The 19745-nt window shown below is 36.9% G+C and overlaps 2 protein-coding genes across 4 annotated transcripts; one reads left to right on the plus strand and one right to left on the minus strand.

Moving 5' to 3' along the window:
- Positions 1–1918: 1918 nt before the first annotated feature.
- On the minus strand, positions 1919–14465 carry kcnk10b (potassium channel, subfamily K, member 10b). Of its 2 annotated transcripts, none has more exons than XM_027002443.2 (7): positions 14431–14465; positions 11890–12299; positions 6122–6239; positions 5122–5282; positions 4726–4918; positions 4063–4205; positions 1919–3813 (listed from the first exon to the last, which is right to left on the minus strand). In XM_027002443.2, coding segments are annotated over exons 1-7 (1686 nt in total). In that variant the 5' UTR covers positions 14432–14465; the 3' UTR covers positions 1919–3153. The 2 variants fall into 2 exon arrangements, with proteins under 2 accessions (XP_026858244.2, XP_026858243.2); XM_027002442.2 differs by lacking the exon at positions 14431–14465 and adding an exon at positions 13842–13978.
- Positions 14466–15565: 1100 nt separating this feature from the next.
- Positions 15566–19745, plus strand: spata7 (spermatogenesis associated 7). 2 transcript variants are annotated; one of them, XM_027002377.2, is made up of 11 exons: positions 15566–15794; positions 16211–16303; positions 16465–16512; positions 16618–16715; positions 16822–17279; positions 17565–17622; positions 17748–17854; positions 17952–18002; positions 18358–18435; positions 18560–18617; positions 18832–19745. In XM_027002377.2, the coding sequence occupies exons 1-11, from the start codon at positions 15698–15700 to the stop codon at positions 19366–19368; spliced, it is 1683 nt and encodes a 560-aa protein (XP_026858178.2). In that variant the 5' UTR covers positions 15566–15697; the 3' UTR covers positions 19369–19745. The 2 variants fall into 2 exon arrangements, with proteins under 2 accessions (XP_026858178.2, XP_026858180.2); XM_027002379.2 differs by having other exon boundaries at positions 16825–17279.

The following is a 19745-nucleotide window of genomic DNA, read 5'->3' on the forward strand; positions in this document are numbered from 1 at the left end:
AAAATTACATTTATTTTTCTTATAGATTTATTGTCTGATAATGTTAGTCTACAAATTATTCCTTGTTTTGTTCTTGAGTTTGGCCAGAGCCATCATCAAACTCCCATGTCAGGGGAATATGATGGTGTTAGCATTTTCCCTGATATGTGATGTTGCCTTCTACTAAATGTAACTTCTTTATAGTGAAATTATAAATCTATTAACACTTCTGATTTGTGCTGTGAGAACAGTCGTGTTTTCACTGTCCAGTATTTCTTTGTAATGAGCTCCCATGAATTTATCAGGCAATGCCTGTGTTAGCTAGCTAGTTAGTATCTTAGCTGCAAAGGGAATTTGCTGCAGTTGACCAACATGACATGTATTTTCTAAAGGTGGTTCACCCAAAGCATTAAACTTTCTAAGTGATAAAGCTTTACTCAGTTAATTATGTAAACCCTTTAAAACAGTTCACATAACAGATTTGAGCTTTTCATTCACTCTATCCCCCCAAAATATGAGTCTAGCCCCAAATGTATTTTCTTCCAGGACAGCTCTAAAGACGTTTCAATGCTTGAATGCTTGTGCAGATACATTTGTGTATCTTGGGTGCCTACCAACCCACAAACCGTGAAATTTGGCAACCCAATCAGAGTTTTGTGGGCTGCCTATCTCAGAATACATGGGCTTAAGCTGTTCATATTTGACTCCCCTTTATTAGCATTATACCACCCCAATCGGAGTATCTCTTCATCTTATCAACAGGTTAATAATGAGAATAAATGTTACAAAGTTAGAGTAATAACTACTCTGCTAAGGGAAAATGTGTTTTATGTCCATCTGTAATTTCGGCAAGGAGGCAGACTTTCCATTGTATATTATTTAGTGTGTCGCTGCTAGCACGAGCAGATATTTGAGAAGGGTGAGATGAGTGCTGTGTTGGTAAACAAACAATCCTACCTAACTTATACAGAAGATCTGATGAACATGGCTTTAATATGAAACCTTTTTTTCAAATGATAGATAAGTTTGCCACAACTAACTTTACTAAGCCAATGAATTTTATTCATCCAATAAGGACAAATAGTTGAGTTGTTTATGACTATAAAACATCTTAAATCTTGTATGATTATTTAAATGGTAATTAAAGCATTCCATTAATGTAATGTCCCTCTTTAACACAAATGTCCTATTGAAGACTTTTATGAACTGTACTACTGTCCTATGGGCAAACATAGGTTAAGCAGTTTAATTGATCGAAGATTATTTTAATATAAAAGAAGCTATGCATAAAATATGTATTTTTATACGACAATAATATACAAGACACTGTTACATGAAATGATTATGTGTTTGTGGAATGTGAGAATATAGTTTCCCTCAACTATCCACCATTCTTCCTTGAAAACACTGAAGTATAATCACTTCTGAAGCATGTTTACACAACCACAACTTACACAATTTTAAATTCACTTTGTATACAAAACCCTATATACTTGTTTACCTTCTTATTTGGATATTTATCCCTATTGTTACTATATACATACTATAAAATATATATTTTTGTGTTCTTGCCCTGTGCCTTGTGTATTTATTCCATAGGTGTCATTTATGTCAGTGGCCCCATGTTCTGTCAGTGGTATAGTCCGGAGCAGTTTTCATCATACTTAAGCAAATTCCTATACCTGACAAGTACTTGCAGATAAAAGTAGTTCTAAGTAATAGGTATCTAATATCATTTGTTAAACTTTAGGGGAGGACACCTTTGGATCTTGTGACTAACCCTGGATGTTTTGTCCTAAACCTAATGTTTTCCTAGAAATGCTTGTTTGATACTGTGTGTTTCTGTGAAAAATATCCAATAAGCACACCATAGATATCAAGATGTGTGGTGTCACCAATTATTACACGGTCACACTGGATCATCATGTAGTCATTTATTTTCAAAAGGCACTCACTGCTTTTGATGCACTGCTTATAAAACAGCTCTTGAAATCGCATGTTATTTATTTAGTGTTATTAGCATTTTAGTAGTAGGCATTTAAACTCATTTACAGCAGTAGGATCATCAGTTAAATAAAAAACGTTTATCACTTCAAATCCCCTAATGATAACTGGTTATAAGTGCCACCAAATGACATAAACAGGACTGTGTGTACACAATTAGTTACTGAGTTATTTCAAATCCTCAAAGAGAAGTAGAAAGTGTTTGTCCTTGCATCACCAAACAATGATCAGCAGCATGCCCATTATCAGGGTAAGGATTTTATTATTTTTGTTTTGTTTAAGTAAGTTTGTATGATTATAATTTCTGATGCTGGAAGACATTATTGTTTAAGCACTAAAAGAGATCAGATGTTGGTTGTGTAATAATGGGGATTAAAATGTGATCTAAACTACGAAAGTAGTTTAGTCTTTTTTCTGAATTCAAAAGTTTCAGCAAATCCGACTGGACCTAGGGATCTACTACCACTCTTGGATTCAGCAGGTGCGACATACTGACAGACCTGCCAACACACCCTCAGTTGCCCAATTTTTAGGATTGGTTTGTGATAATTATTTTTATAAATACTGGTCTTGCTAATTATTATAATATTGATTAATCAACAAGAATGGAGCATATATATTTGAATATTATGTTTTCATTCTTCAGAATGTTAAATTAATTGATGGCACGCAGTTAGTGTGTTGATGAGTAAACCACATGTGCACATTCAATTTTTGAATGACATCTGTGCTTAAAACTAGCTTGTACTAAAGTCTGTGACATGGACTATGTAAACTTACATCCTAGATATGTCTAGATGCAAAGTGACTGCGCCTCACAGCAGCCGTTTCTCTCAAAGTAGCCATTGGTAAATGGTTGCTCAAACGTCTTAGATTCACACCCTCTTTCACATGGATACATATGGCTATATCAGGAGTCTCTGGCACCAAAATGGTAAATATTTCACACAATGCAAAAAACATAACATGCTTCATACTTAAGTACCTTCAGGAGGCAATTCCATGACCTCTGATAGCTCACATTTTTTGGCAACCAACATGTAACTTCTGTTTGGGAATAGTGGATTTTAACTAATATTCCCCATAATGAGTCAAGCCATAGCATACATAACAGAAAGGCACATTCTGTGGCTTTAATGAAAAACTTGCCTCGCCATGTCAAAGGCCTGCCTATGGCTGGTGTTCTTGCTGTGCCAGCATTTTGTCACACTCCCTCTCTTTGGCCTGAGCTGGCACAAAACCATTCTGCTGCTTGGGCAACTCAGTGTATGAACTGGCATAGAGACTGGTGTCGCCCTCTTTCTCCACCTCCTCCTGTGCACCCTCATCTTCGCCAGCCTCCCGCCTCTCCTCTGCCAGGGTGGTGTTGCTGCTGTTGGTGCTGAGCGGCTCGCAGGCACGTACTCGGAGAGTGTCATCCATGGTGGCAGCGGTGCGCGGCTCACGGCTCCGGTGCCGTTTGGCTAACTTGGTGAGGGAGCCAAAGCGGCCAACAATGCTTTCCTCCGAGGAGGCTTGTGGGCCAGCGGACCTCTCATAGAGCTCGCCCTTCACGCGTAATCCAGAGAGCCTGCCGTCAATGCTCTCCTGTGAGGGTGTCTTAAAGCGTCCCCTGTCGAAGCTGGCGAACACAGCCTTCTTTTCAGGAGAGAGCATGTCAAGGGAATGGGCACGCTGCTCTAGACCCAGGCGCCTGCGCTCCATGCTGCGGATGGTGGCGGCCCGTTGTAGCTTGTCGTGAAGCTCCACACTCAGGCGCCGCCGCGTCTCTCTCAGCTCCGCCCGCACGTTGGCTTTCCACTCAGCAGCATGGGCCTTGAACTCCCCTACCTGAGCCACATGCACACAGCCAGTTACTCTGGTGAGCAGAACAATATGCCCCTGCATGCCAAACTAGTCATCAGTCACATCTTGGCTGATTGGGCAAACCTTATGACCATATGATTTTTTGATATGAATTAGATTTTGCAAAGATGGTTAATGTTTAACCTCTTCAAAATACACAAAGAATATTGAAATGCTGCCACATAAAGTAAGGATGAGTGAAAAAAGGACAAAGCAATGACTTTCATGCCATACCTCCTCTTTAGTCTTCTTGGAAAGCACTCTTAGCCAGTCTCCAATCATGGTCAGAACAGCAGCAAAATATGCCAGACCCACTAAGATCCAGAACCAAACTAGTGGTTTGTACCATTTCATGTATTCAATCCTTCTGTCCCCACCTGTTGATAAATGTCCAATTATAATTAATCTATTTCAGTACATTTTATAATTTTAGTACATTTTCAGCTAAGGGACCACTAGATCAATAGATTTTCATTCATTAAATGCTTAAACTAATGTATGCCATTTGCAAAGAAGACTATTGTTATTAAATATGAAAAGGGCAAATACTCCATCCATCATATTCTGGAACATATTCACCATTACTTAATTATAATGATCAAAACATCACCATCCTGCCTTTTGATGTGTCGCGCTCAGAATTAGTTTACTCTTACTATAACCTCTATAGGCCATTCATCTGGCACTCACAATATGTTATTGCACTTTGTTACTATTATATGTTATTGCCCTTTGTTTTGTCTGCTGTCATTACTATTTTATGTTATTACCCATTGTCTGCTGTTATTTTGGATGTTGTACTTCAAAATGAAATGGCTTTTCTTCATGTTGCATACATACTGGAAAAGCCTTTTTCCCATTGAATAAATTCAGTACCGCATTGTAAAATATCTTTACCTGCCACATAATCCCCTATACCAACAGTTGTGAGAGTAATAACAACAAAGTAGATGGCCTCCAGTGTTGTCCAGCCTTCAATGTGTTTGAAGATGACAGCTGGGACGGTGACGAAGACAACACAGCCCGCCAGGATGAAGAGGATTGTTGAGGTGACTCGAATTTTGGTCTGACTAATCTCTCTATGCTTCTGCTACAGACAGAAACAGACAAAATATCTGATTTATGCCCAACATACCAAGAAAAAAAACTAAATAAATCTATAGCATAATGGTAAGTTAACTTTAGGTTGCTATCATAGTAGTGAAACCGGTGAGATTGTCATAAAAATGCTCAGCCTAAACATGATTTACATTAGTCGAATATAATTCAAGGGAATCCAAAAAAGAAACTTACCTTGAAAACTTGCTCAACCTTTAATATACTCTTAACAAAAATGGTGCCCAGCTGATCACCAATGCCAGCCAGCAGAAACCCAAACAAAGGAATGCCAAATATGGCATACAGGATGCAGAAGATTTTGCCACCCTCTGTGCTGGGAGCAATGTTCCCATAACCTGCCAAATGTGGGTGTAGAAAAAGTAAGAAGTGTTTTAAATATTCACTGTGCAATTCAGCAGCAATTAATCCACTCAATTTAAATGACATTGTCACGGGAGGGAAAATTGCTAGGCTGCAAGGAGAAACCATGGCAGTAATTACAGGTCACTGAGGAGAAAATTACACAAGAACTGGTCTATGGGAGCACAGCTGAATTTTCAGCCATGTAACATGTACCAGCTGAAAAGAGCCATGTCAGATATCAACAAAAAATCCCAACAATTCAGTGAAGGCAACACAGTGCCTATAATATATTCTCTGCCTGGAGAGTATTCTCACATTTGTTCATCAACTTTCTAGGAGCTAATATTACACTTCATGCCTGAAGCAAGAAAATGGCATTTTAAACTGCTACAACAATCAAAACAAAGCAATGCTGTGTGCCTGCTAGTTATGATATAATGGTGTGATAATTTTGATCAGATACACAGGAGAATATATTAGGAGAGGAGTCATAGTGAGAACAGGCATGCATTAAAATTCTTAATTTGATTATTTCAATCATTTGTTGTATTCATTATCTGCAAGCAAAGACAAATAGGACACTCTCCAACACCATGCTAGCCCAAGAAACAAACACCATACTAGCGAAAGAAATATCACTGCTTTTGCATATGAGGTCACTTAGGAGAACAAAAATAAAGTGCTTCTATGTAGATTTTGCTTTTCCTCAATGACTCAGTTAAGAACACTCAGATTTAAAAATGACTTTTCCATTCTTTGCATGTTAGAGGACAGGGGCACATGGTAGTAAATCTCATTATGGGTTGTGTCAGATCTTCACTGAGAGTTTTACCTATTGTAGTAATGACAGTTCCAGCAAAGAAAAAGGCACTACCCAGGTCCCAGTGACTGGAATTATAGGACGTGTCTCCAATAGGACTGACCCCAGCACTGACTGCATCTACTGCATGCTAAGGAAAGAGAAAAATACAACATAAATGGACAGTTAAGACAAACACAAATTGGATCAACACAGAAAAATCACCAGCTTTGTTATTTATCTGGTGACAAGATAATCTGCATATTTGGTCACTTTATATCTACAAAATCACACAATAAATTGATGTCCACTTAAGTCAATAAAGCCAACTGAAACATTCAGTACTTAATACTGTGGAGGATGCCAACTAGTAACACTACCAGAGGACATAAGAGGAAGATGGGGGGATACAGCAGACATATGCCACCACCTACTCTTTTTCCAGTCTCAGTGACACTATGAGAATAGCTGGATCCACCCTGCTTAGCAGGCATGCAGGTCTTAATTACTGAGTAAACATGCGATACTCCATGACCTAATATGGCCATCTGATCATTTTGGACCTTTCAAGAATACTATGTCCTATATCCATGCCGTTACATTTATTAAGTAATTGTTTAATGTTGTTGAAGTAAAAAGAAGACAGGCAGACAATATATATTGATCTTATTTGTATATTTTTGCTACACTCCTATAGAAAATGTAAGCCCTAAGGCTTTGAGTCAGCATGTTTTATTGATTATGTTTATGGCAGTTGTGGCTTGGTAATTGTTCTCTCTGTTTCACCTTACAGATTTCTTTTAGGCAAAAGTTCTCTCAAGGGTTAAGGTAAAACTGAGCACCATCTGAATGTGGAAGGGGATCCCACACATTGTTGAACTCACTTAACAATCAACAACACATTTATTCATGTCAGGACTACATGACCACCCCAATACATGCGCCATATTGTACTACTTAACAGTAGTGTTATTAAATTCAATAAAACCTTCAACACATAATCTTAGTGATTTTTAGAAATATGCTTAGCACATGACATGGTGAAAAGTGCTTTCATTTCCACTAGGTGATTAAGAAGTAATTAAGAAAGCCAAGCCTACAAAGGGCTTTTCAATGAAATATTAACAAAATTATAATAAAAAAGACACTGCAAATTAAAGCATACTAAAACTCCATTAAACAGACAAAAAAGATAAACACCATAAAAATAGACATGACAAAATATTAAGAACACTACATTGCAGTTTATAAATGCTGAAGCATAAAAATGGATTATATGATTCTGGTCATATAATCAGAAAGTCCAATATCAAGGGGAAGACATCCAAAATACCTGGAATTGTCAGGACATCAAAAACCTGACAATAATATAGAGAGCTAAGAATTCACAAGTATATTCAGGTGCTTCACCATGTAAAGCAAATAAGCAACAATAACATAATAGAAATTTTAAATTTCACTGTCAGCCAGTGGCCAGAGCAAAGCACTGAACTAATGAACTGAAAGCAAGCCAGGGCTTCTTGACCAAGGCAAGGAAACAAGGCATAATGCAAGCAAATGCTTGAATTGTCCTTTCTGTTAAAGCACATTTAATTTTAGAAATATTCCTTATCTATAAATAAACATTACTGAATAAAAATAACTAAGAATTAAAAATAAATAAATAAATAAATAAAATGCCCAAATTTATAGAAAAGGACTTAATGGTGATCAATTAGAACCTACGTTTTGTCTTTAGTAATAGGTAAGACACCCAGTCCTTATGACTACAATACATTCAGTTAGATTAGGACACTGTGATCACCAGTATCAAAGGCTGCACTAAGATCAAACCAAACAATACCTCCCTAGAGTCAGCATTCATTAGAATGTCATTTAAAATGTTCTAAAGAGCTGTCTGGTGATATTAATTGGGTGATATTTGTTGAGATTGAAGCTTTTTTCTATCTCCAGTGCATTCAAAAAGTAATTAGAGACAGCTTTCTGCAAAATCTTTGAGGTCTAAAATAGAACCAATCAAGTCAGGTTCCTTAAAAGGAGGCAGAACAACAGCCACTTTAAAAAATTGTGATCACATCCCAAAATGAGATGAATTCACAACTGTTGTAAAGGACCAACTGCATCTAAAACCTTAAGAAAATATGGAGACAGGTCATCATAAGTACTAGGAGATGGTTGCAAATACCCCACAGTCTCCATTAGCTTCTCCAAGGAAATGAGAGTAAAAGGAATAACCTTCATTCATGTAGAGGGAAATATTAGCCTTAATATCAGTTATTTATGTTGTCTATACTTCACAACTGTTCACTCTCAATATTGGAGAAAGTTTTACTTAATAATGTTACATGAGAGTCAATAGTAGAAAATAAAAACCCTAGGTTTTGCTTATCAGCAGTGAATAAATCATTAAAATATGCAGGTGACATTTAGAGAGAAGGAGTGATGCATGAGTGAGAGTAAACAAAATGGATTTTAATAGAAATGGCAACAAAGGAGCAAACTGAGGGCAAAATGAAACAGGAAAGAAAAAGCTAAGAAAATGGTAAACAAAGGCAAGGGTCTTGTAGTCTTGTAGTTTATAGTCTTGCAGACTAGAGAAGGTCAGTGAAAAGCGCTGGCTGGAGGATCCTGTTGGCTTAAGTGGGGATGCAGGAATGAGCTGCAGGTGTGTGTGATAATTAATAAATATTGTTTGTTAAAAGAATATTGACTGTGAACGTAGAAGTGGCTGTGTATTGTGATTGGTGGAGGCACTGGTGATTGTCGGGCTGGAGATGTCTGATTGGCTGGAGGAGGGTGAATAGGTGAAAGGCTGTGTGTTTGGCTGGGTGTGACCTAGATCGTGACAATAAAGCTCTTGCAATCCTAACCCTATTATTATACAAAACTAACAAATCCTTCAGATGATGAACCTGAAGCTAAGTTTGGTTCAGCTTTCTCACTGCTAGCCTACATGTTCTTTTCAAAAGCAATAGGTTGATGCAGTGGCTAATGGTTTAAACCTGTTCTTATAAGGAGCAACATTATTTAGTATGGATAAGCATAAATTACTTAAACAGCCAAATCATTAACATTAGCCACAACCTGACAAAATCTTTGAAGACAAATCACTCAAAAATAGTTGTGGAGTCAGCAGCTGAATTCGCATAAAAAAATTTTTTTTAGAAGTGAAAGCATAAGAGATGTTTAGAGTTAACACCTTTGGATTCAAAAACAGGCTATAAAATAATACTTTTGTGGTCAGAAATATATATCTTCCAGACACTTAGGACCTCAAAAAACTCTAAAGATTCAACAACTACATGGTTTGGGAGATTGGTAAAAAAAAAAATATATATATATATATATATATATATATATATATATATATATATAAATAATTCTAAAAATTTGAAATAATAATAATAAGATATATCACCGAAGGCAATTTGAAGATATACATTTCAAATTTTGTGAATTTGCACCAAAAAAAAACAAAAAAAAAAAAAAACGGGAATTGTGAACGGTCTTAAGAAAACAGCAGCAATATCTGCACCTCAAACAGCCAGCCATGGGCAATAAAGGTTGTATACTTCAGCGGGCACTACACATCATCAAATTCTGAGCGCACTGCTGCCTAATATAGGATTGTTTATGATTATGTTCTTTATTATTATTATTGTTGTTGTTGTTGTTTAGTGATTATGTTCTATATTAAAACAGTATTCTACATAGCCTAACAATCAGGACAACCTACAAACTTCAGTGCCAAATTCCAGCATTTTTCAGGACACACAGGACAGAAACAAAAGGGGAATAAGAACTTGTATTGGATCACAATAAAAAGGGCTTCAGACAACTGTGAGCAGAGAACAGAACATGAACTACAACTTGATGTAAATAGAATAAGGTAGTGAGAGAAAAGCAGCATACAGCTAAACACCAGCCTGTGATTGAAAATGCATTCCCCTCTCTGAGTCATCTCTTCACTGTCTGCCAGGCCCAGGTAAGGAGCCAGCAGCATGCTGGCAAGAAAGAAGGGAGGCGGGAGATGCTGAGTCACTGCTCACGGCCCCCTCCCCCGCGGGGCGTTCTTTAAACCAACGCCCCCGCAAAGCAACAAGCGGCACCACAACACTGCATCTATCAAGTTGGTCTCACACACCAGGATGGGGAGAAGGCAATATGAGCAACGTGACAACACATCAAATGTAGGAGATTCCAAGACCGTTGGATAGGGTTTTGGTTTTTTGGGGTTTTTTTTTTTTTTTTTTTGAGACCACTTATTCCGTAGGCCATTTTCTTAGCATGCTGACACTTAACAAACAGCTGTTGACAAAAACATGAAGTTTGTTCCGAAACCAGTCAGAGGCTGTGGTGCAGTATGGGTGATCTTAGTTTGACTTGATATGATTTGTTGCTATGGAAACTGTGATGCATCATCTATTTGTAGTCTTACAACATTTAGCTGTGACTTACAGAAAGACAGAGCAGTCCTGCTCTTGCTAAGCTCTGGTTCCAGTGGACAATACACAAGAAATAATTAATTTCACGAAGTCCAGTCACTGTAATACTATGCTAAAGAGTTATTGCCCCACTTTGTAAATAGCCCATTGTCAATGGCATGAGTACATGTAATATGAGTTTGGGGGTGGTCAACAGGTCCTTAGATAATGAAGAATCACTTCTAAAAATAATAGACCAATATTAAAACTGTATCAGGATCTGGTACTACTTGGAGCCCATTTCAAGTGATGACCCAATGAATGTGGTACCAATAGCATGATGAGCGTGGGATATCTTTGGCAAACTATTCCAACTGCTCCAACTGCTTCCTATGTCCAGCTGCTTCCTGATCGAACCCTGAAAACTCATATGCACAAACGTGCACCATGTGAAATATTTTTTCAATACAAAGAAATATTGGACAGCGAATACACGCGATCATTTTCAGCAGCAATTCATTATGAGCTAAATTCTAAGTGTTTATAGGTTTATAATTTCACTATCAAGAAGTTAAATTTTGTAGTGGGAAACATCAGATGGAAGCAATATGCTTATGTGATTGTTTATTAAATTTGAATGAGAGCTTCAAAAATCCTTATTTTGTCTCACAATAATTTGTATTAGAGGATAAGAAAAACTCCCTCAATAAAACTAATTCAAATAAAGTTGTCAGTTACCTCTAAGATCTTATTATCTTAATGAAGAACTGAGGAAATGAAGAATCAAAAGGCTAACTTTGGGATCTACAATGTTGTGATTAGCTAAGGTTTTTATCCTGTTGCCAGGAAAGCACAAGTTAGACAGCAAATCATAGACAGGGGCTCAAGACAGCATATATATATATATATATATATATATATATATATATATATATATATATATATATATATATATATATATATATATATATACAGAAATTTGGCATTTGGTGCTCTTCAAACAAAATCAGCTGACATTGCATGAGCAGCAGGTTAAAAATAGGTGCTGACTCCACATGTCTTGGAGGGAGCATTTATTTGCCATGATAGATGTACTGTATTATGGGAATCTTAGCTAGCATATAGGAATTGGCAACAGTTATGTAAGATGAAAATTGGTTAAAAAAACAGGCAACACATATATGATGGTTTTACATATAACTATCCTAATTGATGCTACCATACAGAAAACATACAGAGTAAAGCAGATTAGAGTTTTGCTTAGATACTTTTTTTTTTATCAAAAAGGGTTTTAAGACATATCAGACCTTGCTCTAACACATGCTGTTTGATATGGACTCAATGGCATATTACAAGAACTACTACCAATGAGCTCACCTTGATAAGGGCTTCAAGCTCTGCAGGTGACACACAAGGGTTCCTCTGTAGAAACAGGGCCTTTTCCTGGGTGATGGTGTTCTTTTGGTCATTCTCGAAGGGTTGCTCCAGAGCCTGGAACGCCAGTCCTCCCCCCACCAGGTAGGTTACCACCACCACAAACACGGCCAGCACTGTCTTCCATTTCATGACAGAGTGCAGCGCCGAGCCATCCACACCAGTGTCCATGCTGGCAACTATGCTTGCCGAGCGGGAGGAGACGGAGAGCCGTGGGAGAGGGCAGTGCTCGTTCCCTTTGAGCTCACAGCCCATGGGGTTCTGCATGGCGGTCACACTGGCTTGGACGAGGCTGCACTGTGCTGCACCTGCCTGCACCTTTTTAGGGGGCGCCATGTTTGTCTGAGCCACCACTAAAGAAAGGGAGAGGTAAGGAGATAGCATGATTTGGTCAACTTAAAAACAGAGATGCAGTAAAAAAAGAGGAAGTAACACTTTTATTTGCTTCATCCCAACCTTATTGTGGCAGTTCTGAAATGTAATCTACGTAAGAGAACAATGTGATTAAAGCTGCAAATAGCATTGCGCATAGCCCCCAAAATTTCTTTAATCCATTCTATTTTATACAACCATCAGTGTTCAGAGAGTCAACCAGTTCAGGTCTTAGCCAGTAATAAGAGTTAGCCAGTAAATAAAAGTTTCATTTTTGTTTTCTGGGTTGTACTATCTACAATATTGCATTGTGATTGTAGTCTCATTGTAGTTTTTTTATATTTATGTGACCCTTAAAAAGAGAGCGACTAACTGCTACTTCATAGGTCACTGGTTTCCAAATGAGATATATGGTAGGTATAATAGGATTCAAGAAAGAAACCAGAGTGGGTCACCTGAGGTTAGGGACAAAACAAAGGAGAGGCCTTTTTTAGATTCATATATGATGCACAACATCAAGCCTCCTGACCGATCTATGGGAATTGCTTCCCTTTTGAGTTTCATAAGGGGGTGGAGTCCAGACTGCCAGTGATGTAATGCTGAAGCCACAATATTAGCTAAGCAATCTCTCACTATCTTACAAGTGTCCAATGTACCATGAAACTCCTAATACATGACAGATAATACTATTCCAGTTTTTTATTATTAATGCAACTTGGGTTTAACGAGTTTTACCCATAGTGTCCAGTTTTTTAAAGCCCTGAAATCATTTTATATCCCAAAACCTTATTTTATTACATTTTCATACTTAATGTACTGTGTTTATGCATGCAATTGCTATGTAATGCTTTAATAAAGACAATCTGTACTCTATGCAGCTTTTTAGATAAATAATCGGTATAATATTGCTTAAACATCATAATGGACGATGAAACAGATATTTCCTAATGTCTCACTGAATCACTGAAATTTTCAAGCCACACAAGACCCAGATAAGTATTTGGTAATTGGTAATTGTTATTGTAAACCAATAATTGTACTTTAAGTATTTGCAGACTTGGTGAGCAATATTTATGTACTAAATGGCACTGTTTTCTGGCTGCTTCTATACTCTATTATTATTACATATTTACTGCAATAAATAAGTTACATGTGCAACTTTAAATAAATAATGCTTACACGACGTACCTACATTTTAACTGAATTTCATTTATCCATATATCCACTTAAAAGTGCCCTAAGTGCTGTTGTGAAGAGTATACATTTGTCAGGACAAATCCATCCTGCTGATGTACCAATAGGAATTCATTGACCAACAACTCGAATGTTTACTCGAAGGTCATTTTTAAACATTGTAATCTATAGTTAAGTACTGCAAAGGGTAATTAATTTGTATACGCAAATTGGTTGGTAACGGATAAACTACAGCAACCAAGAAACTGATTTGATACAGGTGAAGCAGTCAACTACACAGAAGAAAATAAACTATTATTATTTTCGTAGATAAACTAGATGGATCCAACCTTGCTCGGGGTCCCAGTTCACTTGTTTCCTTGGATTCTCAACTGGAAATTTCATCCTGATTCTTTCCCAAAGCGGGATTTTGATTAAAATCTTGGCGCATTGAAGAATTCTCTATTCAGATAGCGTTCCCTGTTCAGACAGCCTTCATTCCCATTTTATTTACTCGTTAGCTATCTTATGGCTTTTGAAAGGGTTAACGTATGAGTACGAGCGGATCGTATAAGCTGTAGTATTCTTTCGTCATGGGAGCGTGGTGCACGCCTTGCTTCAAACGCTTGGCAATATGCTGCCAGCGCTGTACAGGTACTTAATTTATGATAGCACAACCTATATAGCATATGGTATCAATAGTCAATTTATGAATAACGAGGAAAAAAATATTGCACACGATTCATTTTAATGGGTAAAGCCACTACAGCTTGCATCAGTTCTTTGCCCACTTTCCTTTGTTTCAAATCCAATTGGCCAGACCCGAATAAATATACAAATGGAAAGCGAAGTCACTGGGGAAAAGAAATAACTGTGGTAGAATTAAAGAGAAAAAAGGCCAAAAATTGTATGCTCAAAATATGCTTTAGCTCTACTTACTGGTTATGAGGTTGATCCTCGCGACGCCTTTTTTCTCTCAGTTGCATCTATGCCGGTAGACACGTGGGGGTTTAGACGTTGGAAAGATGCGAGTAAACCATTGCTTACGTAAGCATAATAATTACCAAGCACAGTAATTATCTTGATTAGAAATGTTACCAAATCTGTGATGCAGTCTGTTTTCTATACACAAATTTAGCAATGGATTCTGTTTTGAAAATCCTTTTTAGCCTAGAATTAAAATTTCTATAGCAAGCTGTATCTCTGATAGGCTTGTTATCCCAGTATGTTACTAGCTTTGTAAAATGCAAAAATAAAAACTTAGATGATGCTCAGTGAAAACTGAGCAACAGACACATCTATTTTCAGTAAAGCCTTTATGTCATATTTACTTTCTGCTGACTTTTTCTGAATTATGGTGTAAATGAACTTGATGATTCTCTGTTTCACCTTACAGATTTCATGTCAAGTTTTAAATTAGACTTTGGAATAGTGTATATTTTGAGCAGCAGAGAGAGTATAAATGGGTTAATGTGTGATGATTCTTCAAATCTGTGATGAAATCTGTGGGAGTATGGATCTCCTAGATACATCCCAACATCGCATTCAATTATGAATGAAATAGCGCTGTGCCACTCTCAGCATCTATTAATAATGATAAAGCATTTAAGAGTGTCTTAATGACCATAAGTGATTTTGCACATTAAATATTTAAATTGTCAAGAGCAAACATCCCAGGGATGCCTGCATAGTTTTCTGCATTGTCTTCAGTACAAATTACATTACAAATTACAGCCAAAAAAATGTTGTTGGTTCATCAACCACTTTATTAGAAACACTTACCTTTATGCACTGGGTAGGAGTACAGCTCTGCATTATGTAGGTGTACAGTTACAAATTGTAGTTGTTGCCTAGCACAGTGCACCGGCCATTCTCTTCCCAATATGTGCAAAACATGTGTAAAGACTGACAACTGAGTACTACAAATCTTTATTTTTTTATAAAAAGATATTTGATCACTACTTTGAAACAATTCATTTGTGGCTAATGATCTCTTTGTATTATTCATGAGCGTGAGACCGTTACGTGACGCATGTATGACGTAATGACGGACACTTAGCAACCAACATGGCGACCAAGAAGCTTTGTAACACTACCTATGTTAGCTAGCTAGTCTATAATTGTTTCATTTATTTAGCTAGGCTGCTAGTTTTCATATAAGAATTGTTTTGTTTTGTTGGTTTTTAGTTGATAACATGTATCGTATATGCTTACAGTGGTGGATGTTAAACTACAAAATAAATGTTGCAGTATTTTGAGCATGGGATACTTGGCTGAATTTCCAGTCATGGATGCAAAACGAGGTAATGAGGGTCGAGCAGCTAGCTATCTTAGTGTTAACATTTAAACTGAATAGATAGCTAGCTTGCTAGCAAAGTACCATCCAAACTAATAAATAACTAGCTAGGTTAGCTAAGTAGCCACTGCTTGTATCTGAAACTAACCCTAATGTGGTTAGGCTGTCTCTGCCTTCTCATTACTTATACGTTACAATTTTTGCTTTAAGAATGTTGAGCAATTCTAAATTTAGAATGGTTTAAATTAAAAAGTGTTAATCTAACCTAGCGTTATTTAGCATACACACACACACATCCTTTTTTTTTCAAATTTCAAATTAACTAACGTTAACTATCTGCCATCCGCGATTAGCTCCAGATTAGCTAGCCAGTATAACACCAATAAAATAGCCTACACAATGTCTTTGTAATTGTCTTTGCAGTGTTGTGTCCTAGCTCATCTGGAAAGCTGACGAATCATCACATTATTAAAGACCACATGATATCACATTACAAAAAGATATATTCAGCAAAAGGTAATGGCGTTATTCTTCTTGTTATACAAAGATAAACGTGGTACTAACTGGAATTAAAATGTTGCTTCAACATTTAGCCTTTAACTTTGAATATTGACTATATATTTTTAATTTCTCTACTTTCCCTAAAAATGTTTGCTACATATTTTTTCCATTTTCAGCTGCAGTGGACTGTACGGTACCCAGAAGTATGTCTTGTAATGTAAAATGTAAGTCACTCCCTTCCCCCTTACTTGTATTCATGAGTTTGCAGTAATACCTGCAATGACTATGTAATTCCACATTATAACCTTCACTTCTGCTCACGCATACAGACATCGACCAAAAGTGTCGTCAACAACTAAAGAGAGACATCTCTGAGTGGACACAGTCTGTAAAGTCCCATATGCATAAAAGCATTAAAAAGAATGCTGTAAGATGATTTATATTTTGACAATATTTTCACAATATTTCCATTTTGCTGTAGGGACAAATGAGGGCATTAAGGTCAGGTTTAAAGTTGCCTTCTTTTTCCTAAGCAGACCAGAACCTGTTCGAGAACTGTTCGAGGTGATGAGGGTACTCGTCTCTGTATGGTGGACTGTGACATATTCTCACCTCGGTTTAACACCTCCTTCCACTGTAAGCAAACTGTGTATCATTCCCAAATGGCTGCAAGTTCTGCAAACTGTGGACGTGCTTCAGAATTGATTTATAGCAGCCCAAATTCTCAGTGCCACCAGTTTTGTCAATCATCTGTTACATCGACAAGTCAGAAGAAATTTAAGAGCTTTCAGGATCCTATGCAGAAAACCTACAGTGGTGACATTCTCCTTAAACATACTCACTATTTCACCCAAGAGAAGCCTTTCACCCCCAGAACTCTGAAATCAAATTCCAAGTCCTCTCTGTCTACTTATCGGTATTACACTTGTCCTAATAGGCGCGAAGTGGAAGAAAAGACTCTGTTAAATCAGCAAGAGGCTTACTATGGAAGGTATTTATTTTACTGATTGGGACAGCCTTGTAGATGATGAACTTAAAATGTATTTCACAATTTTACTCTAAAGCATTGTGATAAATGCAGGTAGGACTTTGTTTTAATGTAATTCCACATTTTGAAACATGCCCATGAAAAATTTAATTAGATATTTATAGTTGTACCTTTTTGCTGTTACATACAGTAAAACAGTTTGTAGAGCTTTTACACATACGCAAAAATAAATAAATAACTCACCCAGTATTGGATAATAGCTTTTAGTTATCTACTTTCTTTCCACAGTACAAACAACAATCAAGGCTGCTCAGCAGGACTGGACTCACCCCCGGGGGATTTGCTTGTGTGTTTCATGATGTTCAGTGCCATCTCATTGTTTCTGTATATATTATTTCTGACTGAAATATTGATAAAATTCTTATCTAAAATAAGGTACTGAAATGATCTTAAATTATCTTATCTTAATAGCCATACAGTCTTGACCATGGGTGGTCTGATGGAGAGTCAGATGTATTCAGACGTTACAGCACAGCAAATAAGACCAAAGATAGTGATTTCCTTCTTTCCTCCTCAAGGTAAAATGCTTGGTCCTTTACATACTAGAATTGCATTATAAATGTACAAGATGAATGTTTTTTGTTATTGATGTTATTTTACAACATTGTTTTGCAGGGTGTCGCCAGAGGGAATGAAGTCCCCAATTATAAGAAAAGTAACAGCAGAGTAAGAATCATCTCATATTAGCCTTCATATGTGTTGATCTTTACCCCTCTCCTTTACATTGCCTCTTATACATTTAAGGAATGTCTCTAGGCTGTAAATTGTGCAGATTACTTTAGCATGATTTACAAAGTAAGGCCAAATGCCATAATTTTGTGATGGAAATTTACGTAACGTTCTTGGCAGTTCATTTTATGACTATATAATATATTCCATTGATATGTGGAATGGTGCTAGAAGCATTAGTGTACTATAGTAATAGTAGGAGTATGAGTAGGAGTAGGAGTAGTGTGTTTAGAACTTTACAGTGTGATCTCATGTCAGTGTTTGCGATTTCTATCCTTGTCCTTTTCTATAGGGAGGACGAATTACTATACCTGGAGTTTATTACTGATGTAACAGATGACATTGTAGCACGCGGAATCTACTCTGACAGGTTTGTTACAATATGTTGCAAGTAACCTTTCCAAAGTTCTGATAAGTAGATAGTGGATTTGTGGATTTGTTAAAAACTTGGTTTAATGATTTTCAATTATGAATTATTGTTTAACTTGTTACAGAGTACTGGAGCGGGTATTTAAGCGTCATATAGATATGAATAGACATCGATTAAATGAGGTGAGATATTCTTGGGGCACATTCTAAAATTTTTCTAGTGCAGTACTCGCAAGTTGTCTTTTCAGACATATCTTTCACTGGTTAAAAATGAATTTCTGACTTCATTTCAAAGAAAAAGTAACAAACATTATTAATAACTATACTCGTTGGGATAGCAGTGAGTTCAGCCACTTGTTTTGTCAACTCAAGATTTTTTGTGTCTCATATTTATAAGGATAAAATGCGCCACCTTCTGGATGATCTTCAGAATGATTTGCAAAGTCCCCCTGATGCTTTTGTCACAGCTCTTGAATATAAGGAAACGGCTAGAACAATGTTGCATAGACATAAGAGCTCAAGCCTTGGGCAAGAGCTCACATCTGTGGCTACAGATGACATCAACCTCCTCCCATGCACATCCTTTGAAAAGGACAAAGAGGAACCTGAGAGTGCAATTCCTTTATTATACTCCATGCCAGCAAGTGTCTGTGTCCCTAAAAGTGCTGGGGCAATTAAACAAGAAGATGAAAACAACATTATGGATTTGGAGCATCAACAAAAAGAGGTAAATGTAAAGTCCCTGAGTTTGGAACACTATCAACTGAATGAAGAAGACAAACATCAAAACTATACAGACCAAAACGAGCTGATAAAACAGCTTGATGAACTGGGAAGAAACATATCAGAATCCCTCAGTGTATCTGGGACACATTCCTTAGAAGTGGTCATTGAACAAGAGTCAACAGTAAAACTTTGTGAGAATGAGTTTTGAACTATATGTTAGTTCATTGCTTTCTTGAAGACACAGTATTAAGGTATTGTTGATTACAGATGTTTAGTCTTATGTGGAATTTTAAAATATTTTTGACATAATGCAAGACACTATTGCAGAATACATAATGTTAATATAGCATTGGCATCAATTGTGGTAGAGTCATAAATGAAGAAATGGCATACAGATGTGCTAGGTACTCATACATGAAATAAACTAAGGGAGAAAAAAGAAATAGGCACCTAACACATAAAGTAAGATGTCACACAACTTAGGATGGAAGAGACTAAAAAAATATAATGTCTTATTTACATGGTTATAAGCCAGCTCATTGTTGAGAATAACCCTACAATGGTGAGTAAAAGTCATTAATCATC

The sequence above is a fragment of the Electrophorus electricus genome, chromosome 13 (genome assembly GCF_013358815.1).
Source record: "Electrophorus electricus isolate fEleEle1 chromosome 13, fEleEle1.pri, whole genome shotgun sequence".
Classification (NCBI taxonomy): domain Eukaryota; kingdom Metazoa; phylum Chordata; class Actinopteri; order Gymnotiformes; family Gymnotidae; genus Electrophorus; species Electrophorus electricus.